This window comes from Natator depressus, chromosome 2, assembly GCF_965152275.1.
Source record: "Natator depressus isolate rNatDep1 chromosome 2, rNatDep2.hap1, whole genome shotgun sequence".
In the NCBI taxonomy this organism is placed as follows: Eukaryota; Metazoa; Chordata; order Testudines; family Cheloniidae; genus Natator; species Natator depressus.
This window is the reverse complement of record NC_134235.1, coordinates 174,919,569-174,945,601: the sequence shown is the minus strand read 5'-3', so window position 1 is coordinate 174,945,601 and position 26,033 is coordinate 174,919,569. Positions and strand designations below refer to the sequence as shown.

At 44.0% G+C, this 26,033-nt stretch overlaps 1 protein-coding gene across 1 annotated transcript in view; it reads left to right on the top strand.

Annotated features, from left to right (window-relative positions):
- Nucleotides 1-4,670: 4,670 nt before the first annotated feature.
- NME8 (NME/NM23 family member 8) overlaps nucleotides 4,671-26,033 on the top strand; it is a 44,228-nt gene continuing 22,865 nt past the window's right edge. The window contains exons 1-7 of the mRNA XM_074943251.1: nucleotides 4,671-4,694; nucleotides 6,541-6,577; nucleotides 6,672-6,729; nucleotides 16,368-16,474; nucleotides 18,756-18,827; nucleotides 21,189-21,305; nucleotides 22,412-22,478. Of these exons, the coding sequence (XP_074799352.1) occupies nucleotides 6,545-6,577; nucleotides 6,672-6,729; nucleotides 16,368-16,474; nucleotides 18,756-18,827; nucleotides 21,189-21,305; nucleotides 22,412-22,478 (454 nt within the window). The 5' untranslated portion in view covers nucleotides 4,671-4,694; nucleotides 6,541-6,544. The remainder of the gene's footprint in view (nucleotides 4,695-6,540; nucleotides 6,578-6,671; nucleotides 6,730-16,367; nucleotides 16,475-18,755; nucleotides 18,828-21,188; nucleotides 21,306-22,411; nucleotides 22,479-26,033) is intronic.

Genomic DNA, 26,033 nt, shown 5'->3' with positions numbered 1-26,033 from the left:
CTGGAAGTGGCCCACCTTGATTGTCATGCACAGTGTGGGGAGAGTGGTCAGTTTGGATGAGCTATTGCCAGCAGGAGAGTGAGTTTGTGTGTGTGGGGGGGTGAGAAAACCTGGATTTGTGCTGGAAATGGCCCACCTTGATTATCATGCACATTGTAGGGGGAGTGGTCACTTCGGATGAGCTATTACCAGCAGGAGAGTGAGTTTGTGTGTGTATGGGGGTGGGGGAGTGAGAAAACCTGGATTTGTGCTGGAAATGGCCCACTTTGATTTTCATGCAGGTTGTAAGGAGAGTGGTCACTTTGGATAGGCTATTACCAGCAGGAGAGTGAGTTTGTGTGTGTGGTTTTTGGAGGGGGGTGAGGGGGTGAGAGAACCTGGATTTCTGCAGGAAATGGCCCACCTTGATTATCATACACATTGTGAAGACAGTGGTCACTTTGGATGGGCTATTACCAGCAAGAGAGTGAGTTTGTCTGTGAGGGGGCGGAGGGTGAGAAAACCTGGATTTGTGCTGGAAATGGCCCAACTTGATGATCACTTTAGATAAGCTATTACCAGCAGAAGAGTGGGGTGGGAGGAGGTATTGTTTCATGGTGTCTGTGTATATAATGTCTTCTGCAATTTCCACAGTATGCATCCGATGAAGTGAGCTGTAGCGCACGAAAGCTCATGCTCAAATAAATTGGTTAGTCTCTAAGGTGCCACAAGTCCTCCTTTTCTTTTTGCGAATACAGACTAACACGGCTGTTACTCTGAAACCTGTCATATTACTTTATTAACTTCAGGAAAAATAAATAATTTTAGGAAAAAGTGTCAGTACCGCCAACAGCAAGAGTTGGTGGCTGCACTCTGAGGCCACCAAAAAATTTGTTGTGACAACCCCGATGGAGAACCTAGACAGAGCTACTATAAGGTGGGTGCATAACTGGTTGGAATACCATTCCCAGAGAGTAGTTATCAGTGGTTCAGTCAAACTGGAACAGCATATTGAGTGGGGTCATGTAGGGATCAGTTCTGGTGTAAGGATAAGGCCTTTTCCTGTAGCCATATTGTAAGGCCTAAGGCTTTTTTCTGCAGCCATATTAGGAGAGCAGCAGTTATTAGCCAAGAAACAGGTAGTCACATCCTCACATTCCATCTAAATTACACTAAAACAATGCAATATTGGGCTGATAAGAAGGAGAGCCTGTCCTAATAGCATTCACTATCACCAGATAAAGAAAAAGATCTTAAAATGGTTAAAGAAAACTTAGTCTGAATAGCATTCTGTCTGGCAAGAAACCACTTATCAATAGTTGTGGTTGTGAAATCCTCATTTCTTTATTTTTTTATCTTTATGGTCCCCACTTCTCTATTGTTTGTCTGTATGATCTTGGTCTGGTTCTTGGCCTGTATCTGTCTGTTACATAATTAATTTTGCTAAGTGTAAATTAAGGTGGTGGAGTATGACTAGAGAATTTTGTTACAATATGTAAGGATTGGTTAGTAAAATTTTAGCAAAATGATTGGTTAAGTCATAGCTATGCAGGACTCAAGTTTCACTATATAAACTGGGGTCCAAGGAGACCAGCGGAAAAGATCTGAAGAATAAGAAGGAAAGACCTGAAGGAAGAAGATCTCACCTCTAAGACACAGCCTAAGATCAAAGCTGCTAAGAATCCTCTGCATGACCATGTCGTGCAGTAACCAGAATCTAAACGAGACTGACCTTGCCTGGCCAACAGGGAAAGTCCGCCTGCCTGATCAGGATTGGTGAACATAGCATTGTATGCTTAGCATGTGTATTCTGCTTGGTAACGGTTAATAAATAGAGGATAAAGATATTACTGTGTAAGGCTTTTTCACTGGTTAAAGATCCTACAAACCCACAGAAGGTTACACCCTGAGCCCTAGGAATTTGTGTCTAAATTAAGAGGGTTACACCCTTAGCCCTAGGAACTGGATAAAGGTGGGTGACCCTAGAGTGTGCAAGTAACAGAGAATTTTGTGCGGGTAACACTGGGTTCAGTTCTGTTCAATAAATTCATCAATGATTTTGAAAATGATATAGAGAGTACACTTAAAGTTTGTGGATGACACCAAGCTGGGAGGAGTTGCAAGTGCTTTGGAGGATAGGATTAAAATTCAAAATGATCGGGACCACTGGAGAAATGGTCTGAGGTAAACAGGATGAAATTCAATAAGAACAAATGTAAAATACTCCACTTAGGAAGGAACAAATCAGTTGTACACATGCAAAATGGGAAATGACTGCTGAGGAAGGAGTACTACAGAAAGGGATCAGGAGGTCATAGTGGACCACAAGCTAAATATGAGTCAACGGTGTAACACCGTTGCAAAAAAAGCAAGCATCATTCTGGGATGTATTAGTAGCAGTGTTGTAAGCAAGACAAGAAATAATTCTTCCGCTCTACTCCATGCTGATTAGGCCTCAACTTGAGCATTGTGTGCAGTTCTGGGCGCCACATTTCAGGAAAGACGTGAACAAATTAGGGAAACTCCAGAGAAGAGCAACAAAAATGATTAAAAGTCTAGAAAACAGGACCTATGAAGGAAGATTGAAACAAGTGGGTTTGTTTAGTCTGGAGAAGCAAAGACTGAGAGAGGCATGATAACAGTTTTCAAGAACATAAAAGGTTGTTATGAGGAAGAGGGTGGTAAATTGTTCTCCTTAACCTCTGAGGAAAGGACAAGAAGCAATGGACTTAAATTGCAACAAGGGCAGTTAAGGTCAGAAATTAGGAAAAACTTTCTGTCAGGTTAGTTAAGCACTGGAATAAATTGCCTAAAGAGACTGTGGAATCTCCATCATTGGAGATTTTTAAGAGCAGGTTAGACAGACATCAGTTAGGGATGGTCTAGATAATATTTAATGCTGCTATGATTGCAGGGGACTGGACTAGATGACTCAAGGTCCCTTCCAGGCAGATACTAGTTTTCAAATCATTAGATTTGTGATATAGTTATCCCTTTGTTTTAAACTAGTTTTACCTTACATGGTTGTGTGTTCTGTAAGACTGATTTCTAGTATATCAATTCTTGTCTCTTTTCCAGAACAAAATTAGAGTCACTCTTAAACATAAAAGCTTCCAGCTTTACTGAAAGAGGAATAAGTTCTGCTTTCTTTGTTTTGATATACTATGCAAACAACTTTCCTCCAACGTAAGTCAAAGTATCTTATGGATCAGGATCAGCCTATGATCTAGACCATCTATTTCCTGTACATCACACACACAATTACAATGCGATTAGTACGTGTAAAAAAAAAAAAAAAACACTCTTCACGTATTTAGTGGTCACTCAGCTCTGGACCTATATATGCTTTTCATAGTTGCATCACTTACTACCCCTTCCCACAAGAAGTATTTTACTTGGCACAGCAGATATAAGAATGGTGGCTTTCCTCATTAAACCTCAGATATCACAGAAAAGGATAAAGAGCAAGGTGAATTAAACACCTAAAGATTTTTCCAAGTTGCTAGATAACATTGGGCTCCCCGTTAATTCCATGGGTTGCATAAGGAAAACTAAAACTCTAACATCTCTGCACAGCCTAGGACCAGATAACTAATCTAAAGCCGCAGGTTTTCCAACATCCTGGGAGGTGTCCAATGAGTGGGCTGCTTTCCCCCTCCCATGAGCAAAAGCCATTTTCTATAAGCCCTAAACAAGGACCTTAATCTATGCCTTTAAGTAACGCAACTGAATTTTGAGAGCTGCCCATTTTCCTGTTTCATAGCTAAAAGCTGTGGAGGATAGCATGACCGGATGTCCCCATTTTATAAAGACACTCCCGAAATTTGGGAGTTTTTCTTATATAGTCACCTATTACCTCCCACTCCCTGTCCTGATTTTTCACACTTGCTATCTGGTCACCCTAGTCAAGGGCCATGCATGCCCACAGGGCTAGAGGAACAAAGCAGCCTGCAGTCTGCACATTCCACTCAGGGGAATGAGCGCTTCCTTCCACAAGGACAGGCACAGGCCATATGTCTGCTAAACCCCAGACAATGCAAAGGTGGAGGTAGGACGGCGGCGACTGATGTCAGACCACGCTTAGCCAGAGCTAACACTGCCCACGGAAAGAAGTCCGTCCCCCCCGCACCTCGGAAAAGCATTAGGGGAAGGACTAATCTGAGGGAAACGTCCTACTGCCTCAAACCTCTCCTTCCTTCCAAAATCCTTGTACCGCCGACCTTCGCCATTCCCAGACCGCAATGCGGCACCAGCTAGACTCTACACGCTCAGCAAGGAGAAGGGGGACGAATTCGGACTAGTTGCCCGCTCCCCCATCACTAGCCAGAGAGAGAAGGGAAGCAGGGAGGCCACGGCGCGCGGCGGCATTCCAGCTCACCACCACCCGCCTCGCCTCGCCTCGCCTCCCCTCCCTGAGAGCGCGCACCAGCCTAATGCATCAGCGTCGCGCATGCGCGTTGCTCTCCGAGGGCGGGTGGAGAAGTGGGCGGAGAGTGGTGCTGAGGGAAGGGGCGGGGGGAGGCGGAGCAGTGACGAGGGGGCGGGACCAACGGTTTTGGAACGGCCTCTCTGCCTCTGGTTGGGCCCGTTGGGTGGGAGCGCTCGGGGAAGGCGGCGAGTGGGGGAGAGGCCGTTATCCGCCGCTCGCCCCGTGGGTAGGCTGAGCCATGCGCGGAGCGTGTGCCGGAGCGCTCAGGGTGTGTGCACCAGTGCGTGTGAGTGTTGGGCGTGTGTGTCAGTGGCTTGAGTGTCTGTCGCTTGTCTGTGTGCGTCAGTGCTGGACGTGTGTGTCTGTTGCGTGCAAGCGTGTGCCAGCCTCACACGTGTGCATGCAAGCGTCACACGTGTGCGTGCCAGTGTCACACGTGCGTGCAAGCGTGGGCCAGTGTCGTGTGTGTGCAAGCATCGCACGTGTGCGTGCAAGCGTGTGCCACTGTTACACATGTGTCAAGGTGTCAGTTTCGTGTTTCTGTCTGTGTGTACAGGTGTGTGCCAGTGTCATGTGTGTGCACATGTGCATCATAGCACTAGTTGTGTGCACAGGCTGTCTGTTGTGCACACACAGGTAATGCTACACTATTGGGGCTGTAAGGAGGAATATTTTGGACCCCCCCCCTTACCCTTTAGCCACTCTCTAAAACACTAATTGCAATATTATCCTCAGGGCTTTGGAGCTGGCCCACAGGATTGCCACCTCCGTGCCCACACCACTCCCAAAAGCAGCTGGCACCAGGTCCCAGCAGCTCCTGGGGGAGGGGCGGGGCAAAGGGCTTCATGCGCTGCCCTTGCCTGTGGATACCTCCCTCGAAGCTCCCATTGGCCAGGAACGGGGAGCCGAAGCCAATGGGAGCTTCGGGGGAGGTACCCACAGGTAAGGGCAGAGTGCAGAGCCCTCTGCGCGCCCCTCTCCTCCCCGAGGACGTGGTGCTGGCCGCTTCTGGGAGCGGCGTGGGGCCAGGGCAGGCTCCCTGTCTGCCTGTCCTGGCCCCACGCCGCTGCCACCCTGGAGCCGCTCCAGGTAAGCGGTGCTGGGCTGGAGCCCGCACCCTGCACCTCTCCTGCACCCTGCACCTCAACTCCCTGCCCCGATCCCCCTCCTGCACCCCAACTCCCTGCTGCACCCCACACCCCTCCTGCACCCCAACTCCCTGCCCTGAGCCCCCTTCCACACTGTGCACCTCCTCCTGCACCCCAACCCCCTTCCCTGAGCCCCCTCATACACCTGGCACCCCTCCTCTGCCCCAACCCCTTGCCCTGAGCCCCTTCCTGCACACCGCACCCCCTCCCACACCCCACACTCCCTTCCACACCCCAACCCCCTTCCCCAGCCTTACATTCATGGCCCTGCGTGCAATTTCCCCACTCAGATGTGGCCCTCGGGCCAAAAAGTTTGCCCACCCCTGGTTTAGATCTTGGGCTTCTTTGAATTTTTGTTTATTGCCAGTGACCTGTCCGTAACTTTTACTCAAAATAACCGTGACAAAAATCTTAAGCTTATAATGAGTTATGTGCAGGTCATTAGGCTAAATATATCTCAAATAATGAATGACAGAAAGTTTGATTTGATGCCCTTTGAGTTGAAGCTCTTACTTCAATACTTTGTGGAAATATGTTCACATCACAGCAACTTCCATTCCGCCCATTCGCTGTGTAGGCGGTCTCATCAGAGGAATGGGAGATACAGCGACATGGGGACTGAAATGTCCAGAAAACCCCAATATGCTGAAAATGTGAACTTTGTCATGTGGTTTCCTGTGCTATATCTAATTCTGTAAATAAATGGTGAATTTCAGGATAAGATCCTTAGCTAGTGCCAATCAGTTTAGCTCCAGTGAAGTCGGCTATATTTAGGGATAGATCCTCTGCTAATGTAAATGGACATAGCCACATTGACTTTAGTGGAGCTATGCTGATCTTAATGGCCCATAGAACACTACTGTGTGGAAAAGGCATTCTGTGTAAATCAGTTCCCATACCACAATTTACATGGAGCTAAACTTACGGAGCGTCGAGTATATTTTAGAAGTGTTATATGTTTTGCTGTTTTTCATGTAATCACAGGAAAATGGCAGGAAAGAAGAAAGAAGTTCAACTACAGGTATAACTCCTGTTTGTTATTTGAATAATTCTAGAGTTCAATAGAATTGTTGACATTTTTAGAGATATTAAATTCTGGGTTTGTTTTATCTCAGGCAGTACTAACCAGTCAAAGTCAATGGGATGAAATGTTGCTGACTAAAGGTGTAACAGGTACTATTATTTTTTCTATTAATCTCACATAATGAAACGTGCGTGCATTTTTATCAATCTTTTTATTTTTGTGATCCCTTCCTGCCCAGTTTCTTCTCACTGTGCATACACTTTGTCTTACTGCCACTTCCTGTGACTTGCCCCTCAAAGCAAAGAGTGCTAGAAACCTCCATAAAGCCTAAGTAAATATGCGTTGTGTAGCTATTTTACATGAAGACTCGAAGGATTTGAAATTCGCACTCCTAAACTGGGGGTAAAACACAGGGCTGCACTGAAGCCACTCCACATCTGCTTCACCAGCCTAAAGACTGGATGTATGGTCACTGGCACTCCATACCACCTATTGTATAAAAGAAGTTCCTGGCAAATTAATCCATGTGAACTCAGATCTCATGACTCCTCCATATAACACTCAACTGTGCCTCTCACATTGGCCATTTTGGAACCGTCACAATATTAATCCTATCACACGAAAGATACAAAGACCCAATGCGTTGTGTCTGCCTGCAATTCAAACACAAAAGGGTTCTGTAGTGATGAGTGCCTTTCACATACTCCTTTGCAAAGCAGTGAATTTAAACCATACTGGATATCATGCATGGGTGTTTAAAAAAAAAAAGTTTTGAAATGACTTCATGTCTGGGAAGGGGTAAGTGAAAGCCCTGATAGATCAATATTTTCAATTACCCTGTGAAATTGAACTAATCAGGAGAATGAGTTTTATGTTCCTATTCATGCACAATTGTATCTGGAATAAGACAAAAGCAATTGTGTTATAAATTGTGTGCTTTCAAGAGTGTACATAGTATGTATTTTCTCCACTCCCCTCAGTTTGTATTGTGGAAGTATAACATTGTATAAGTATAAGTTGTATAAGGGGACATGCTGGATACATTGTATATGAGAGGGCATGCCAAAACATGTTACAAAGTATCTGAGGGAGCACATGTAGGGACAGTTAGCTTTTGAATGGAGAAGCAATTAAGATAGAGCCAGCACGTCTAAGAAGCAGGCATCAGAATGGAAGGTGTGAAGGGCAATTAGTTAAGTTAACTGGAAGCTGTTAAAGGAGATTGTTAAGGATGGCAGGTAATTGAAGGTCTCAGAGATCTCGAAGGGTGGTGACTAAAATCTTTTTCTTCTTTTGTCTGTAACTTCTCTGTAACTTGTTCTCCAAAAAACTGTATAAATTAAGAGACACAAGCCCCACTCGGGGGGCTCACTTCTAAATGTATTAGCAGAGCAGCTTTGCTAATAAAACAGAGTGGTCTGATAAATTGTGAGTCTGAGTCAAACTTTGACAATTTGGAGGTCCCACTGAGATGGCAAGCGGCTTCACTGGGGCTGTGTGATCCCTGACTGCCTTGCAGGACGATCATGGCAGCCGGCGCCTGGACGCTTAGTCCAAGCGATCCTCCACAAGACAGAAAGGTACACAGCAGCAGCGCAGTCTACGCCATTGAACTTGTTGGTTCCCACTCTGTTTGGGTAGGGGTCTTTGGATCCAGCTTCTGGAATCAGACGTCTCAGGTAATTATTATTTTTGTGCTTTAACCGGTTTGAGGACTATCTTGTCTTTGTGTCTATCCGTCTTCCCCGTGGTGTGTGTGTGAATCTGGGAGCCATCTCTGTCCGGAGACTGGCTGACCAAGGGGTCCCCGTCCCCACGGTCTGAATAAGTGGAATCTGCACAGCTGCAGCCACACGACGCCTTGGGTATAACCCCTGGTGTGAAAGCAAGGGCAGTTGAGGCAGTAGCCTGTGGGCTCCTTTCTGTGTGTTGCACCGGGTACCGCTCTGCTGAGCCCGAATTTCCTTCTTGTGTGAGTGCTGTGTGAAGTCCTCCTGGATGGGTAATCAGAAGTCTAAGGTAGAACAGTTCCCTAAGGGAACTCCAGCTTATTGTATGTATTTTAGGAGGGGTCCGGACTCTTGTAGGTTTCTTGAAAAATGGTCCAAATTAGCTCTAGAGAACCCCAAATTACAGTGGCCACTGTTAGGTTCTTGGGACAAGGATCGAGTGGACGCTTTAAAAAGCAAACTCGTCCTCCCAAAAACCAAATTGGAGAGAGGAGAAGTAGACTGCTTCATGCAGTGGTGGGAAGAGGCAAATCGTAGATGGACTGAGTCAAAACTCACCTCTCTTAAAAATTCTATCAAAAAACTAACAGTTCAATTGGATGCAGTCTCTCCCACCACTAGTCCGAGCGCTCCCCTTTGCCCAGTCCTGTGCAATGATCCGGATCAAACCCGACCCCCACCATACTCCTGCGCAAATAAGAAATCAGAAAAGGAAAAATCTTCAGTGACTACAGATAATGAAAGTGAAGAAGATACCCTCATTGGCCTCGCAGCTCTGCAAAATATTATGAAGAAGAAATCCAAAGCAGACTGCAAAGATTCTCTTGACATGTCTTCTTGGAAAAGAGAACCTGATGGGAGGTTAATGAGAGACTCTGATCAAACTGTTGTGGCACCCTTACGAGTCCTTAAGATGGGAGAAAGTGAGTCCATATGGACTCGTACGGAACTTTTATCTATAGTTAAAAGTTTTCCCAAACCACAGGAAAACTCTGTCAAATTTGCTGAGGAGTTTCTGTTAATCTGTGAAACCTATGAGCCCTCTGAGACAGATCTCCTCCAACTGTGTAAATTGTTAGCTCATGCCAGTTATTATGAAAAATGGTTGGCTGCTGCAGACTGGCCAGCTGAGGCACGCCACTCAACCATAAAAAGTACTGGCCCAGATTCGGCATACAGAGACCAGTGTATGGCTCTTTGGAAGTGCCTGCATCAAGCCATTCCCAAAGTGTGGTCTCCTAAAATAAACGGGACAGCAATACGTTGCTGTAAGCAAGGGCAAGGAGAAAGCCCAGGCGACTATAGGTCCCGGCTAACTGATATTTTCCTACAACATTCAGGAATACAAGAGCCCGATGTAAATGGGCAGGGGGCCTTGGCACATGCATTTGTTGATGGTCTTCTCCCTGCCACAGGCAGCATGTTAAAACGAATAAGTGTGGGATGGGAGACTGAAACCATGGACAAATTGCTGGCAGTAGCAGAGCATTGCCACCGCACTTTAAAAGGAAAGGAGGAACAGTCCTCCCAAAAGTTAATGGCTCTGCAGATACAGCATTATTCAGGACTAAGCAGACCACACCGGGGACAGGGACGGGGTTGCGGAAGGGGGCGGGGGGCTGGATTAACTGGGGTTTGTAACTACTGTAAACAGCCTGGACACTGGAAAAAAGAGTGTCCAAGACGACCTAATAATTGTATGGGAAATCAAGTGAACCCCCCGCTGGTTCCTCCTATTTTTCACCCCAACAATGACGGGATGCTGGGGAACCTCACAAAGTTTTAGCTCCCTTATTACCTCTGTCCCCTACTGGAGAATGTGTCCTGACTGTAAATGATCTCTCTCTCCCTTTCCTTGTTGATACTGGAGCTTCTCTTTCTACAATCCGCACCACTGACTTGCCTGAGGTTCCCCGATCTGGAAAATCTGTGTCTGCTGTTGGCATTACAGAGATCCCTACCTCTTTTCCCCTCTCAAAACCTTTGTCTGTTCAGGTCGGTCCCCTCTCTGAGGAGCATGCATTCCTCCTCTCTGATTCCACCCCTGCAAACCTTCTGGGACGGGACTTGCTATGCAAACTTGGCTGTTCTATTTACTGCTCCCCAGATGGTGTCTATCTGCAAATCCCTCAGTCTTCCTTATGTGATTCTGTAGCCTCCCTGCTGTCTGAAACTTCCCTCTCCACTCCGGTCCCTTGCTGTCCCTTAACTCCGTCCCTAGAGCACCTAATCTCTCAGGTTCCTTCCTCCCTATGGCCATCTCACCCATCTGAAGTGGGCCAATTAAATACTGACCCAGTTCGGATTACTGTAGACAATTCCAAACCTCTGCCTCGCCTGTCTCAATATCCTTTGAATCCTGAGGCAGAGGCTGGGATTGCTCCAGTTATATCTGCATTATAAGAACAAGGAATTATTGTCCCTTGTTCCAGCCCCTGTAACACCCCTATCCTCCCAGTTCAAAAGGCTGATGGCAAATCGTGGCGATTTGTTCAAGACCTTCGAGCTATTAACCATATTGTCATACCTTCTTTTCCAGTGGTTCCTAACCCTGCTACAATACTAGCGTCTATTCCTCCAAATGCAACCCACTTTACTGTTGTAGATTTGTGCTCCGCTTTCTGATCTGTCCCAGTTCACTCTGAATCCCAGTATCTCTTTGCCTTCTCCTACAAGGGTCAGCAGTATACATGGACTACCCTTCCCCAGGGGTATACAGAGAGTCCATCCTATTTTTCTCAAGCCCTAGCCAGGGATCTCGCTGATCTGGTTTTCCCATCAGGATCCACAATGATCCAATATGTGGACGACTTACTCCTGTGCTCCGCCTCTCTGTCTGCCTCAGAAACTGATTCACTAACACTTCTCACAGCTTTAGCGAACAAGGGTCATAAGGCTTCTCGCACAAAATTGCAGCTCTGCCAAACCTCTGTCACATACCTAGGCTTCCTTCTCTCCCAGGGCTCCCGTACACTCTCTCCAGCCTGGGTACAAGCCATCCTTAGCTTTCCCCAGCCTTGCTCTCCACGCCAGGTCAGAAAATTCTTAGGCATGACAGGGTTCTGTAGGCAATGGATTCCCCAATATGCTTCTCTGGCTAAACCACTCCAAGAACTCACTCGATCCTCTGTACCTAATCCCATGCCATGGCCACTTGAAGCAAATGCTGCTTTCATCTCCCTTAAGCAGAATTTAGCCTCTGCCTCTGCCTTAGGGTTACATAACTATGACAAGCCTTTTACCCTTTTCTGTCACGAACAATCTGCTTGTGCCCTTGGGGTTCTTACTCAGGAGCACGGTGACAGAAATCGCCCGGTGGCTTATTTTTCTGCAACCTTGGACCCTGTAGCCCAGGGTTTACCCCCTTGCCTACGCGCTGTAGCTGCTGCAGCGCGCCTGGTCGAGATGTCTGAGTCCCTTGTCCTCCGCTCTCCTCTCACTCTCATGGTTCCCCATTCTGGGGAAACTCTCCTTCTGCAACGCAACACTACTCACCTCTCCTCTGCTCGCCTCACTAGGTATGAACTTTTGCTGCTTTCAGCCTCACATATCACTATTAAGCGCTGCTCCCGGTTAAACCCTGCTACCCTCCTTCCTTTACCTAGTGATGGTGAACCCCATGACTGCCTTGCAACTGTCTCTGCTATCACTGTCCCGCGCCCCGACCTTTCAGATGTACCTCTCCCTAACTCTGACCTGGTATTATTCACTGATGGGTCCTGTTATAGAAATGACCAAGGCCACCTTCTTGCAGGGTACGCTGTGGTCTCTCTCTCTGAGACCATGGAAGCTGCGCCCTTACCCTCTGTGACCTCTGCCCAGGTGGCTGAACTGATTGCTCTAACCCGTGCCTGCTTTCTAGCCGAGGGGCTCTCTGCCACTATTTTTACTGATTCTCAGTATGCCTTTGGGGTTGTGCATGACTTTGGCACCCTCTGGCAGGCTCAAGGTTTTCTTACCTCTGCTGGTACCCCTATCAAGAATGGCCCCTACATTGCCGCCCTCCTGTATGCAGTTTTACTACCGTCTGCCTTGGCAATTGTTAAGTGTACTGGCCACTCAGCGGCAGACACCGAGGTGGCAAAAGGTAATGCACTTGCTGATGCTGATGCAAAACATGCCGCCACTATAAAACCTTCACCAGAAGCATTTCTTGGTCCCCTCTCTGTCTCTGTAACGCCACCATCCCTGTCTCATCTCGCTCAGCTCCAGGATTCTGCCCCAGAAACAGAGAAAGACTCCTGGAGTGCTGTGGGTTGCTCTTTGCATTCTGATTCCCTTTGGCGATCGCCCACCGGTACCTTTGTAGCCCCCCTCACACTCTACCCGTCTCTAGCCGCCCTGCTACATGGTGTTTCGCATGTCGGCAAGGAGGGGATGGTCTCTGCTATGAGTAAGGCGGGGTGGTGGGCTCCCCATTTCAGCTCCTTTGCAACCCGCCACTATGCCGCTTGTGTTACTTGTCAAAGCCACAATGTAGGCAAATCTGTAAAAGTAACACAAGGGTTCCGGGGTTTGCCTCAAGCACCTTTCCTACACTGGCAACTTGATTTTGTACAAATGCCAAAGTGTCAGAAATATGAATTCATTTTAGTTATAATATGTCTGTTTTCGGGTTGGATTGAAGCCTTTCCCTTTCCTCAAGCTGATTCATTGTCCGTTGCAAAATGTCTGTTAAACCACATTATCCCTACCAAGGGAATTCCTGCCACTTTGTCTAGTGACCGGGGAACACATTTTACTGGAAAAATTGTTCAACATCTAAACCAGGTATTACATGTCACCCACCTGTTGCACTGCCCTTACCATCCACAGAGTGCAGGGGCAGTTGAAAGGCGAAATGGTGTGCTTAAAAATAAGCTGGCAAAAATCTGTAGTTCCACAGGGTTAAACTGGCCAGCTGCTTTACCACTGGCCCTTATGGAAATTCGGTCATCCCCATCCCAGAGACACAAATTGAGTCCATTTGAAATCATCATGGGATGCCCTATGCGAACAATGGCTACTATTACCCCAGCCCCAGACCTAAACCTAACTCACAGCACGCTCCTCCAGTACTGCAAAGGGTTAATGCAAGCTGTGAGCTCCTTCCATTCGCAGCTTGGCCGACGGAACCCACCTCTGCTGCCTGTCATACTCTTGAGCCTGGTGATTGGGTCTACCTGCGGCACCACCTTCGGAAGCACGCCTTGGAACCCCGTTGGAAGGGTCCATACCAGGTACTGCCCACCACCCAGACAGCAGTGAAATTATCCGGCATCGCTGCATGGATCCACGCCTCACAGTGTAAGCCAGCGCCACCTCAAGGGGACCAAGCACCTCTGCAAGACCACGCAGAACCAGCTTCAACCCCAGAAGACAAAGAGGAACAGCCTGCAATACCTTACAATCTGCGCTCTCGTAAGGGTTGCCAGAAGCAGAGGGTAAGCAGACAGCAGGACCCAACAAACAAGAAGCAGTAGTGAGCCTAGCGCCTGCTGCCTGGTGGACGTAAAACCGTGACTGCGGTTCCCTCGAAAGGGGTTGTCGGAACCAGAAAGGGTCCTGCTTCCAACATGTGTCCTTTGAGAAGCTTAATCCTCAGCTACTGTGTCCTGAGAGTCTGGGGAATCCAGAGTGACAATGACAATTCTTTCATCCAACAACAGGTGCAGGTAGCCCAAATCCTGAATATTTCTAATTGCTGGGTCTGCAGCCACATCCCAGCTCACTCACAAGCTAGTATCCCCACCATGGCAATCCCTTTGAATTCCTCAGAGCTTGCTGGAGAACCCTATCCACTTAAAAGGACATGGAAGGAAAATGACACTTGGGGGCTGGGAAAAACATATGTTCCTACACTTATAAGTGTGGTGAAAGGAAAGGGCCACTGGTGCTGGGTGTGTAATGGGACAGGGCTGAATCTAGGGAGGAGCAGCTGTCTCCAATACATCGTGTCCCATGGTGTATGGGACTATTCAAACAAGGTTGGAGAATGGCGAACCGGGTATGGAAAGATAAACTTCCTCTCAACCTGGGATCAAACCAAAGATTCAATCTCTTGCTCCCCCCTACAGCCTCCCTGAGAAAAACAGCACCATCTACAAATGTCATGTGAATGCTACCTCTTCTCCCAGGGAAAATCATCCTGTGCCCTTTGGGGGATACTATTCCTCCTTCGTAAATTCTTACATGTCAAAGGGTTGCAGTCAACCCTTCCCAGCTTTAATGGGACATCATTGGGTTTGTGGGGAAAATGCTTACACTGTGTTACCAGCAAATTGGTCAGGTATCTGTTATTCTGCTCAGCTTTTCCCACAATTCCGGGTGCTTCAGTCCCTCCCACAAAATCACCTCCGTAATTTCAGGCGAAAAAGGAGGGATTTGCCAGATGCTAAATGGTATGTGGATAACATAAGCCCCCTAACTTGGGAAGAAGCTGTTGGCATTTCTTTAGTCCCAGTAGGGGGGATAATCCACCATGCAAAAAGGCTTTTAAGGTTACAAGCGGTGGTTGAGATCATGGCCAATGAAACAGGAGAGAGCTTAAAAGCTCTAGCCAAAGAAGCAGGAGCGGTCCGACAAGTGGCCCTCCAAAACCGTTGGGCATTAGATATAATACTGGCAGCCAAAGGAGGGACCTGTGCTCTAATTGGAACAGAATGCTGTATATACATACCTGATAATACTAATGAGGTAATAAATCGTGCTAGCCATCTGGAGCAAATTGCATACCTTCCCCACGAAGAACCAAGTTCCTTGTGGAAATGGATAAGTAACTTATTCAATTTCTCTAGTCTGGGAAACTGGTTGTTTCAAGGAATCCTGACTGTCCTATTTGGAATTCTAATAATCTTTGTGTGTTTTCAGTTGATTTCTTGTTGTATCCAAAACTGCACAAGACCACCATCCATCAGGTTACCCCTAACCAGAGTGCTAATCTAATGTTGTTAAATGTCACCAGTGAAAGTAATGAAAAAGAACGATTGATGTATGGAATCCAGTAAGTCATTGGTCATGGGCGTAGCCTTGACCAAAAGGGGGGATTGTGGAAGTATAACATTGTATAAGTATAACATTGTATAAGGGGACATGCTGGATACATTGTATATGAGAGGGCATGCCAAAACATGTTACAAAGTATCTGAGGGAGCACACGTAGGGACAGTTAGCTTTTGAATGGAGAAGCAATTAAGATAGAGCCAGCACGTCTAAGAAGCAGGCATCAGAATGGAAGGTGTGAAGGGCAATTAGTTAACTGGAAGCTGTTAAAGGAGATTGTTAAGGATGGCAGGTAATTGAAGATACGTGACTGGTCTCAGGGATCTCGAAGGGTGGTGACTAAAATCTTTTTCTTCTTTTGTCTGTAACTTCTCTGTAACTTGTTCTCCAAAAAACTGTATAAATTAAGAGAGACAAACCCCACTCAGGGGGCTCACTTCTAAATGTATTAGCAGAGCAGCTTTGCTAATAAAACAGAGTGGTCTGATAAATTGTGAGTCTGAGTCAAACTTTGACAGTATGTAAGCTTGGCATCGGTATCTCTTAAATTTATTAGGAATGCTGTCTAAAGAGGGAGAACAGATCATGTGTGAAGTGAGCAGGGGCTCAAGAGAGAGAACCAATGGGTAGTGAGTAAGGTTGACAGAGAGATAGCATACATGATCTTAGGAAGGAGGGAAACAACACACAAAGGAGGGGCAGGACATGGAAAGAGACAACTGATAAAAGGGCCAAAGGAGGGAGAGACAACTAACAGTGGGCACAGGAAAGGAAGGGCCACCAAGACAAAGTGATAGGGGAAGGAGACATTCATATATCTGCATTCCCCATCACAGAAAATATAAATAAATAAATAAATACTCTGACAGACTAAGACATTTAAGTTAAAACCTAATTTGTTTAAGAGATAATACCAAAAATTAATGTTTTTCAGAAGAAAAAGAGACCACAAATAGGTTTAGAAATACATGTATGCTAGTTCCACTGCAGGACTTACCCTATACATTTACCAAAACATTTTATTTTATAAACTATATGAAGCAGATGAGTTTCATTCTAACTTTTTATACTTTCAGTAATAGACGTTTATCAGGCGTGGTGTGGGCCTTGCAAAGCTGTGGTAAATTTATTCAGAAAACTAAAAAATGATCATGGTGAAGATGACCTTTTGCATTTTGCTGTGGTAAGGATGTAAATTCTATTTAGAACTTCAGTGCCAAATGTGTTTCTTTATCTATCTATTTATAGGATACCTATCACCATAGTATCTGAGTACCAGTGGAGTGGGTGATGAATTTGGCTTGTCTCTTTTTCTGCATGTCTTCTTAAAAGAGGAAGATCAGAGTTTAAAATGAATAGGGAAGGATCTATAATAAGAGAAGAGATAAGCTAGAATCATACAAGTTAATTATGGAAAAGACATACTAGACAATAGTGTAATGAAGAACATTCTTATAATGCATACATACTATGAGATAGAGTTGAGATGACTGGGGGAACCTTATCTCTGAATATACTGACTTGCACGTTTAAAAATCCAAGTCTTAACGATGCATAACCATATAGCCTGACTTTCAAAAGTGCTCAGCACCCACAACTTCCATTGAAGACCATAGAAGTTGTGGGTGCTCATCACTTCTGAAAATCAGGTCAGTAACTTCTTTTTGTTTTTCCGTTGCTTTTCCGTATAATTTCCTATGTTATATATAAAAAGGAACGAAGAGGGGGAAGCTGAAAAAGAAACAGATTAAAAAAATAAAAATGTTTTTGAGAAAAAGTTCAACCAGAAGAGCAGGTTAAAATGGCAGCTACAATCTAATGCACTAAAGATGTGTTTCACAGGTTCATTCTGAGTTCCCATCCAGATATTAAACTATCAAGCTTATAATACTTGTTAGTATGGCTGCAGATTGTTTTTGTTGCATTCTCTGAAGCTCCAGAGAACAAGATGACAGAAGCAACTTGTCCTGCCTACTGCAATAGCCATTAAAAAGCATCATGCGCTAACCATTACCATAAGAGTTACCACTGACATCTTCAGCTGTAAACACAGAGCAAAACTGTCTAATAGATACCACTGCGTGGTGACTATTGGCAAATGCTCTTTTAATGGGGATCATTGTAGGTGTCCGACATACAAATGTGGATCACTACCATTAGGTCAACAGACAAGTCAGCAAGGTTTTTATCCTACAGATCTTTTGCACACAGATCTCCTCCTATTAAACTCAGATTCTAAAAATCCAACCCCATATGTATCAAATATTTAAAGCTTTTAAAATAGTCATACATACATAGGTATGTATATGTGTACATACAAAACATAGAGCAACAAGCCCAAACACCAAACAGTGGATTGAAATCTCATACCACTGAAGTCAATGAGGTTATACTAATGCAAAACCATTGTGAGATCAGAATCAGACCCCAGGTTTTCAGCCATATCTCTATGATCCAGGCTATTTGCAAACCTGTGTGGTTTTAAAATAAAAGAAGATTAAGCCTGTTCATTCCATCTGTTTTCATACATCTAGCTGCTGTCCTTTCATCTGCACTTACTTTGACATCCATAATTTATTCCCGCAAGCATATGTAAATGTTTAAATCTGCAATATTATTTGGGGTTGTTATACCGTATCATTAACACCATACCTTTCACCCAAGAGTGACAGTATTAATTCAGGTTAAACACCCATTTTTTCATGGTCTGTGTATATAAAAACATCTCCTGTATTTTCCACAGTATGCATCCGATGAAGTGAGCTGTAGCTCACGAAAGCTTATGCTCGAATAAATTGGTTAGTCTCTAAGGTACCACAAGTACTCCTTTTCTTTTTAGTATTAATTCAGGACTCTGGTGGCCCAGAAGTGTAAACAGTTCATTTCCATTCAGGTCTCCCTTTAATTAGTACCGCTGCTATCAATACATTGAACAACAATATTATATAGTGCTTGTGATCTAGTTATTTTTAAATAAATACTATGTTAAAACCTTGCCAAGTATAGTTTACCAGTGTTAGTTCAAACAGTTTTTGGATTTGTGTGTATTGTATATGTAAAATACATTCATAAAACAAGAAGTTACTGTTAATAAATGTTATTCATGGGATTCTCAAATCTTTATATAGCGTGGACCACATCTTAACAGAGAATTAATACAATAGACCACTTTCCCTCCCATTGAAATGTCATGGGACCTTCCTATGTGTGATCCTATGACATTCCAATGGCAATTACAACCATTACTTACCTCAAAAAGCAATATTAGGACAGAGTACCTTTAATGTGATTTAGCAGCTGTAAACAAGAAGGAAAGCCTGCCCCATGTGACCAACAAAGTTGATAACCTGCAAGTGTTTTAAGGACTACTATTGGTCCACAGAACCATGGTTTGAGAATCATTCTGTAAAAGTTCTCAAATAGCTAGCTAGCTATAATTCATAATCTGTTTGCCCTTATTTTAGGCAGAGGCTGACAGCATTGTGACCCTGCAGACATTTAGAGACAAATGTGAACCTGTTTTTCTCTTTTGTGTTGTAAGTTCAACAATCATCATCAGCTTTTATTTTCGTGCTGCCTATTTTTGTTGTTTTTTCAGTATATGAAAATAAACGTAAAGTTGTACAAATGTGAATTACATCTTTACAATTTTAGTGTATAGGATATTGTTGCATATTGTACATACCAGTCATTTTATCAGTGAATCATATTTTATATATTCTTGGCATGCAGAGAGGAAGGGGTATTAGCATAGTTCTTCTGCTAACAGGGAAAGAAAATTCTCCATCTACTATAGTACATTATGCCAGGCCTGGTTGCTAACTCTGTAGGCAAGTGGTTTTTTTTCTACTTGGAAGTTTTGAGATTTGGATTCCAGCAGCTAGGGACTAATAACCAGGGTGCATTAAGCAGACTCCACTCTATATGACTGCAGCCACATGAAATTAACAGCATCTCTGATCTCACCAAAAGCTGTCCAGTTCCACTGTGCTGCTCATGCATATACATGGTGGGGCAATGAGCAGAAGAGTGAAGCACAGAAGGAAGAGTAGTGAAGGAAGCTGTGGGGAAATGGAGGAACTAGAACTGAGATGAGGAGAGACAAACAGTGGAGGGAAGAAACCTGGGAACAAGGTGGATAGGAAGTGAAAGCAAGAAAGGTCTAATTCTGTACCAGTGAAGTAAATGGAAACTTTGTGATTAACTTTAGTGGGCTAAAGGTCAGATCCCAAATGAGGAAGAGAGTAACCAAAAAACAAGAGTAGTCAAAAATGGGGACGGGAAAATGGAAAGAGATGTAAACAAGGACAGAGAACAGCAAGAGAGAAGGAAAATTTAGGCCTGATTCTCATTAATACTAAGGTCCCTTTACACCATTTTATCAATGTAAATGGGCCTTATTGTGGATATAAATTATGTTTACACATGCCTTAATGCCTTTTTATATAGCTAGAACAGTGTAAAGGGATTTTAGTGTAAATAAGAATCAGGCTTTCTAAATTCTTTCCTTCAAATTTATTTTGAATTTTGAGCAAATTAATTCTAAGTGAATTTGTGCAAGGTGTCTGATTGCTAGCCCTGGACGTTTTGTTGCACTATTTACTGAGGACCAGATTTGGCAGTCCTTAATTGAGCAAAACTCTTATTGTCTCCAATAGGAATTTTGCTCAAATAAGGATAGCAAATTTTGGCCATTTCAGAACAAATGCAGCTTGGGCATCAATAGTAGTAGCATCCCTATCCTGCCACATACCCAATTTGGAGGAAGAACTTCTGATGGTGAAAACAGGGCTTAATTTGTAATGAAAAAGGTGCCGGAGCTCAAGCAGTTTTTTTATACTCATAACTGATGCAGCAAGCCCAGAGGTGCTGGTGCTATGAACCCAAGCCTAGAGGTGGAAAGGCTAAGTCCTGGCACAAATTAAGCACTGAATCAGAAGGAAGTTCATTCTGTATACCTGTGGTGCCCCAAATTTTCCTATAGCACCCCCCTCCTTACCTGTAACAGAATCTGTCTGCATTCCTGCTTCCCCTCCCCCCCCCCATTACTACACAGTTGGCTCTGCAGAGGAGAAGCTGGGGGCAGAACTGGGGATGGGGGAGGACCTGTAGCTAGAGACGGAGTTGTGGCTGGGGGCAGAGCGGAGCTGCAGCAGGGAGTGGAGTGGAGCTGCAACTGGGGGCAGAGCAGGGGGTGGAGTAGAGCTGTGGCTGCGGGCTAGCCTGGGTTCAGCTTCATGCCCCCCTGAACATTCCTCTGCACCCCACAGTTTGGGGATCACTGCTCTACACCCTTTCAACTGCTGGCCTTTCAGCGGAGCTGCCAACACAGGTAACAGTCCAGTCATTGCCAATTGTGACCGTGGTCTGTGCTAAGTAGACAACTGCTCAATAGGAACTTGACTGAGACCACCTACTCATTTCATGTAGGACACTGTTGAGCAGTTGGATAATAATTTTAGGTTGTCACCCAACTAGGCTATATTTGATGTGTTGAAGATGAAATGCTCTGTATCCCATTACATATCTCTTGAATTAGACATTGAACTCCGTCGCAGGTCAAGCCGTTTCAATAAGAAAATGCCAGATTCTAAAATGTAAACCCTCTGAAACTTTTGAGATAAGAGCTATGTTAAACAATAACAGGATAACAAATAATAGGAATAACAGTTAGTTTTCTTTGATATCACTAATTTTAGCCCTGTGTTTTTGATTCATCACCTGTTTTGCAAATCAGTCTATCTGCAGTGATACATTGCTACAACTTTTAGTTTTAGAACACCGTATCATGGTAACTGTCTATTGCTGGTCAAAAATAGATTGTGTTAGAGATCAATTAAATGTGCAAAACTACATTAGTAGATCTTACTGAGAGTTTTATCATTTATTTTTTACAGGATGGCAAAATTATAGCACTAGTGCGAGGCACAAATGCACCACTTCTCAGTAAGACAGTAATAGAGCTAGTAGAAGAAGAGAGGAAAATTTTAGCCGGGGAAATAGAACGCCCTCAGGTACTCACTAGATAACTGTTTTCTTATCAAGTTTAAATATAAATGAATATTTTTATTACATTTGCATGGTCTCTTTCCGTGTGTGGTGCTGTTTTTATTTCTTTTACTGTTGATATTTCGTTTTCATTTTTGTGGATACCACTATCTTTACCATGAACTGGCATGTATCTCATCTTTTAGAAACTTCCATTAAGTGGTACTCATCCACATGATATTGGTAATTTTACAAACTGATCTGTATGCAGAGGAGGGATTCTTCACTAACAAAAATATAACCAGCATAAAAACTAATTTTGTATTTATCTCTTTATTTATTTTTATACTTTCAATGCTGGAGATTTTTCTTATCTATTTTACTAAGGGCTCGAGAGAATAAGGAAAAGGGGACAGTTCTTACCTAATTCCTCTTTCCAACTGAAATGCAGGTGAAAGATTTCCATTTATCTGTATAGATGCAAAAGATAAATTGTAATGGACTACAACTCAGTTAAGAAAAATCAGAACAAATTGTCTTAGTTCTGGATAAGATAGCATTATACCCCATCAAATATATTATTTAGCTTCTAGGGATAAAACTGCTGAAGAGATAACTGGTAGCTGAGCTTGGTGACTTAAATAAATTATTTTTCTTGTGTTATCAGCAGCAAGCCTGCCTGTTTCAAAACCCACTTGAACTTTGTGAATAATTGAGATTAAATAATTTAGTTGTGCTGCTAGAATTTTGGTGTTTACTTTATATTCTACATTTAGCAGAGAAATAGGTTGGACATTTCCACAATTATGTCCATCTTTATGTTTCTTTCTGGGCTGGCACAAGGTTTCACAAAATCTGCAAAAAATGTTTAGAAGCAGAAAAAGAAGCAGCTTAAATGTTGATGTTGGTATTATCTTGCACTAAGTTAACGCTGCAGGGAGTTTTTCAGAGAGGGGAAGCAGAGAAAGAACAAAGGAGTGACTTGCTCAACATCACTGGCAGAGTCAGGAATGGCACTTAGATCTCATGATTCCCAGTGAGCTATCCACTGGCCCATACTGCCTCAATATTAACTTCATACTGACAGTGTAATTTTATCAGAATAAGAACATGAAAACTGCAATTTTCTTAGGTACAAGAGCTTGTGTTTTTAGAAGAGAAAGCATCAGAAGATTATATTGAAGAAACCCAACTTGAAGGTAAAAGATATTTTAATTATTTTAAAATTATTAGTACAAAGAAAAAACTTAAACAAGTATCTTGTTAGGTATTTGGTATTAGGATTATGTGTGTCCAGTCATAACATTTTCCTTTGGTTCATTTGGTAACATGAGAGATTATTGTGGAAGGAGTCAAATATCACATGCAGATGCATATGAATGTTGTAAAATGATCAAACTAATAACAGATATACTTATTATTATTAATTATTTCTATAATGTCTGAGATCTGGATCCAGCTCTATGAAGATTTAACATGATGGAGCGCTCAATGTCTGTAGCAAAGGGTTTAATTTGAACTTTGAATTATCTTCTAACGTAATATAGCATCCATGACAGAAAAGTTATGGTAAAAAATGGTGACCAAGAATGACATGGCACCTAAAAGCTGTGCATCTTGTAAAGGCCTAAGAGTATGAATTTTGTTGGGGAACAAATCAGAGCCCCCTTTCGCATACAGTATCCTCCAGAGTCTCACAGAAAGGAGTCTAATTTTGTTAGTGGTACATATGAAGGACAAAATGTCAGCAAATATGCTGAGTGCAGCAATTACAAGATCTGTAGCAGCGTTGTTTTTTCTGAGATGTTCACGTGGCCTTGTCCATCTGGCCTACGACAAGAAGTGCAAGTCAGAATGACTGCTCATGCATTTTAGAGCACAGGCTTGTTCTAATGCCTGGTAGAACTAGTGACCCAATGAAGAAATTAAGAGATGAGTAAAACTACCAAATCCCTGGATTTACAAGACTTAAAAAAGGAAAGTCAAATTAGATACCATCTACAATCTAAGCAGTTGCAGGCCAACTGTCTGGGAGGTCTGTAGTATCAGCAAAAAGCAAAACAGGCCCAGGAGAAAAGGCAATTTGAAGGCTAACAACAGCGATACAGTATTTCCAGCCCTTTAGCACTTCTATCCAGCTCTTCTTCATTGAAACAACACTTTTGAAATGCGACTTCAGAGCAGGGCTGGCCTTACCATGAGGCGAACTGAGGCGGCCGCCTCAGGTGCCAGACTGGGGCGGGGCACCACTAGGACCCAGAATGTAGAAAATTGTGTCTGCTGCTGGTGCATATGTATTCTCTCTGCTCTAGATGCAGAGATGGTGGAGTGCTGTGCTGGAGGAAGGAGGGCACAAGAGACATAACTGGTAGGCAGGAGAAAAGGTGAGAGGGAATAACAGAAAGCAGCAGGAGCTGCAGGGAGAGAGAGGAGGAGGAGCCTCTTATGTACCTCTCTAGCACCCCTAGGAGCCTGGACTGATTAACACCAGCTTCTCAGGGAGCTTCCTGTTTCCTGCTGCTTCCCTGAAACCACTTGAGGAGAACAGGCAGTCAACTGAAGTAGTAGGAGCCAGTTAGGCCTTTAAGACGCTGATATCTTTCCTCACTCAGGCCCTGCTACCAGCCTGCTTATTTGTCCCCTTCAAATGAGTGTTGAGAGCCACTATAGCTGGCACAGAACAGCAGTCATGAGTGAAGGAAGAAAACACCCCTCTGGGGCAGCATTCAGTAAAAGAAAGAAAGCAAAGGAAGCTTTTCTATCTAAACAGGAAGGAGCTCTCCTAAGATACATAGACACAAATGTTCACAGTGAGCCTTCCGGCCCCAGTGAGGATGTGAGTGATGAGGAGATGCCTGATCTTCCAGTTAGAGTGCAGGTGACCTGGCAGCTACTGCAGCATCCATATCTCCATCTCAAATGGATGTAACCGTGCACATTCCTGAAGAAAAGTGTAGATCAGAGAAGAGTGTGGTGGAGGCGCAAGAAACAGTTGCTGCTGAGTTTAGTTCCTTAAGTCTAGATGATCCAGGACTGAGTGGACCCACTTGAGCAGTAGCCTGAGGGAATTTCTTGTACTGCATGGGCCATAGCAAGTGAAAAACTTCATGTTCCCCAAAGACAATGAAAATAGAAGTTTCCATCCAACACATTACTGGCGTGAAATCCCCAATGGTGACAAAGTGGAGAGGCCATGGCTTATGTACTCAAAAACCCAGAATGCTGCACACTGTTTTTGTTGCAAACTCCTCCAGTCTAATGTTCCAGACACATGGGGTTCTACAGGAACAAAGGACTGGAAAAATCTGGCTAGAAATCTGGCATGCCATGAGACAGCAGCAAATCACCAGAGAGCATTCCAGCGGTGGAAAGATATCTTTCTTCTTGAGATGAGACTAAGGTTAAAGGCCACCACATCAAGAGAAGACTGCATCAGAGTCTCTTTACTGGCAAAATGTTCTGAAAAGGCTCATTGCCATTGTGAGAATGCTTGCTACCCAAAACCTAACACTGCGTGGCACTTCAGATCAGCTGTATGTGCCAAACAATGGAAACTTCCTTAAAACTGTGGAGCTGATGGCTGAGTTTGATGCTGTACTCCAGGAGCATCTAAGAAGACTCACCACCCAAGAAACGTACACACCCCACTACCTTGGAAAAACAATTCAAAATGAGATCATACAGTTACTGGAAGAAAAGTCAAACAGAAGATTGTGGCAGATCTGAAGTCAGCAAGATATTACTCTGTTATTCTGGACTGCACACCTGACATCAGCCATACAGAACAAATGACTTTAATGGTGCGTTTTGTAACAACAACAGAACCTAGTGAAAATGTCCCTGCAATGGTGACTGTCAGAGAGCATTTTCTAGAATTTATTGACATTGATGATACTTCAGGAGCTGGTATGACAAATGTGCTCCTTAAAAAGCTGGAAGATACGGGAATTACGATAGCTGACATGAGAGGTCAGGGCTATGATAATGGTGCCAACATGAGAGGAAAGAACAGAGGAGTGCAGTCACGGATCCAAAAGTTAAACCCTCAAGCTTTTTTTGTCCCATGCAGTTCTCACTCATTGAACTTGGTGGTCAGTGATGCAGCATCAGCTTCTAGTGAAGCTGCTGAATTTTTTAATATAATTCAAACCATCTATGTATTTTTCTCTGCATCAACTCATAGATAGCAAATTTTGAAGCAACATCTGGGAACATCCTCTCTGACACTGAAACCACTGAGTGCCACATGATGGGAAAGTTGAGTGGAGGCGATAAAGCCTATCAAACACCAAATTGGGAAGATAGATGATGCCATAGTTGCCATTATGGAGGATAATGCTATGACAGGAACTGTTCGTGGGAGAACAGTGGTAGAGGGAAATGGAATCACCAGAAACATACATAACTTCAAATTTCTGTGTGGCTTAGTGTTGTGGAATGACATACTGTTTGAAATAAATGTTGCGAGCAAGAGACTCCAAGGTGTTGACCTTGATATATCTGGAGCAAAGGAACAACTGGACAAAGCAAAGTCATACCTACAGTCTTACCGGTCAGATGAGGGATTTCAAAACGTTCTGAAGAGTGCACAGAAGTTGGCTGAGGAATGTCACACTGAAGCAATTTTCCCACCCATTCAAGAATACAAGAGTCACCGAAGAAGAAGACATTTTGATTACGAGACGGGATAATTCCATAAGAGACGCCAAACAACAATTCAAAGTTGAATTCTTTAACCAGGTGCTAGATTGTGC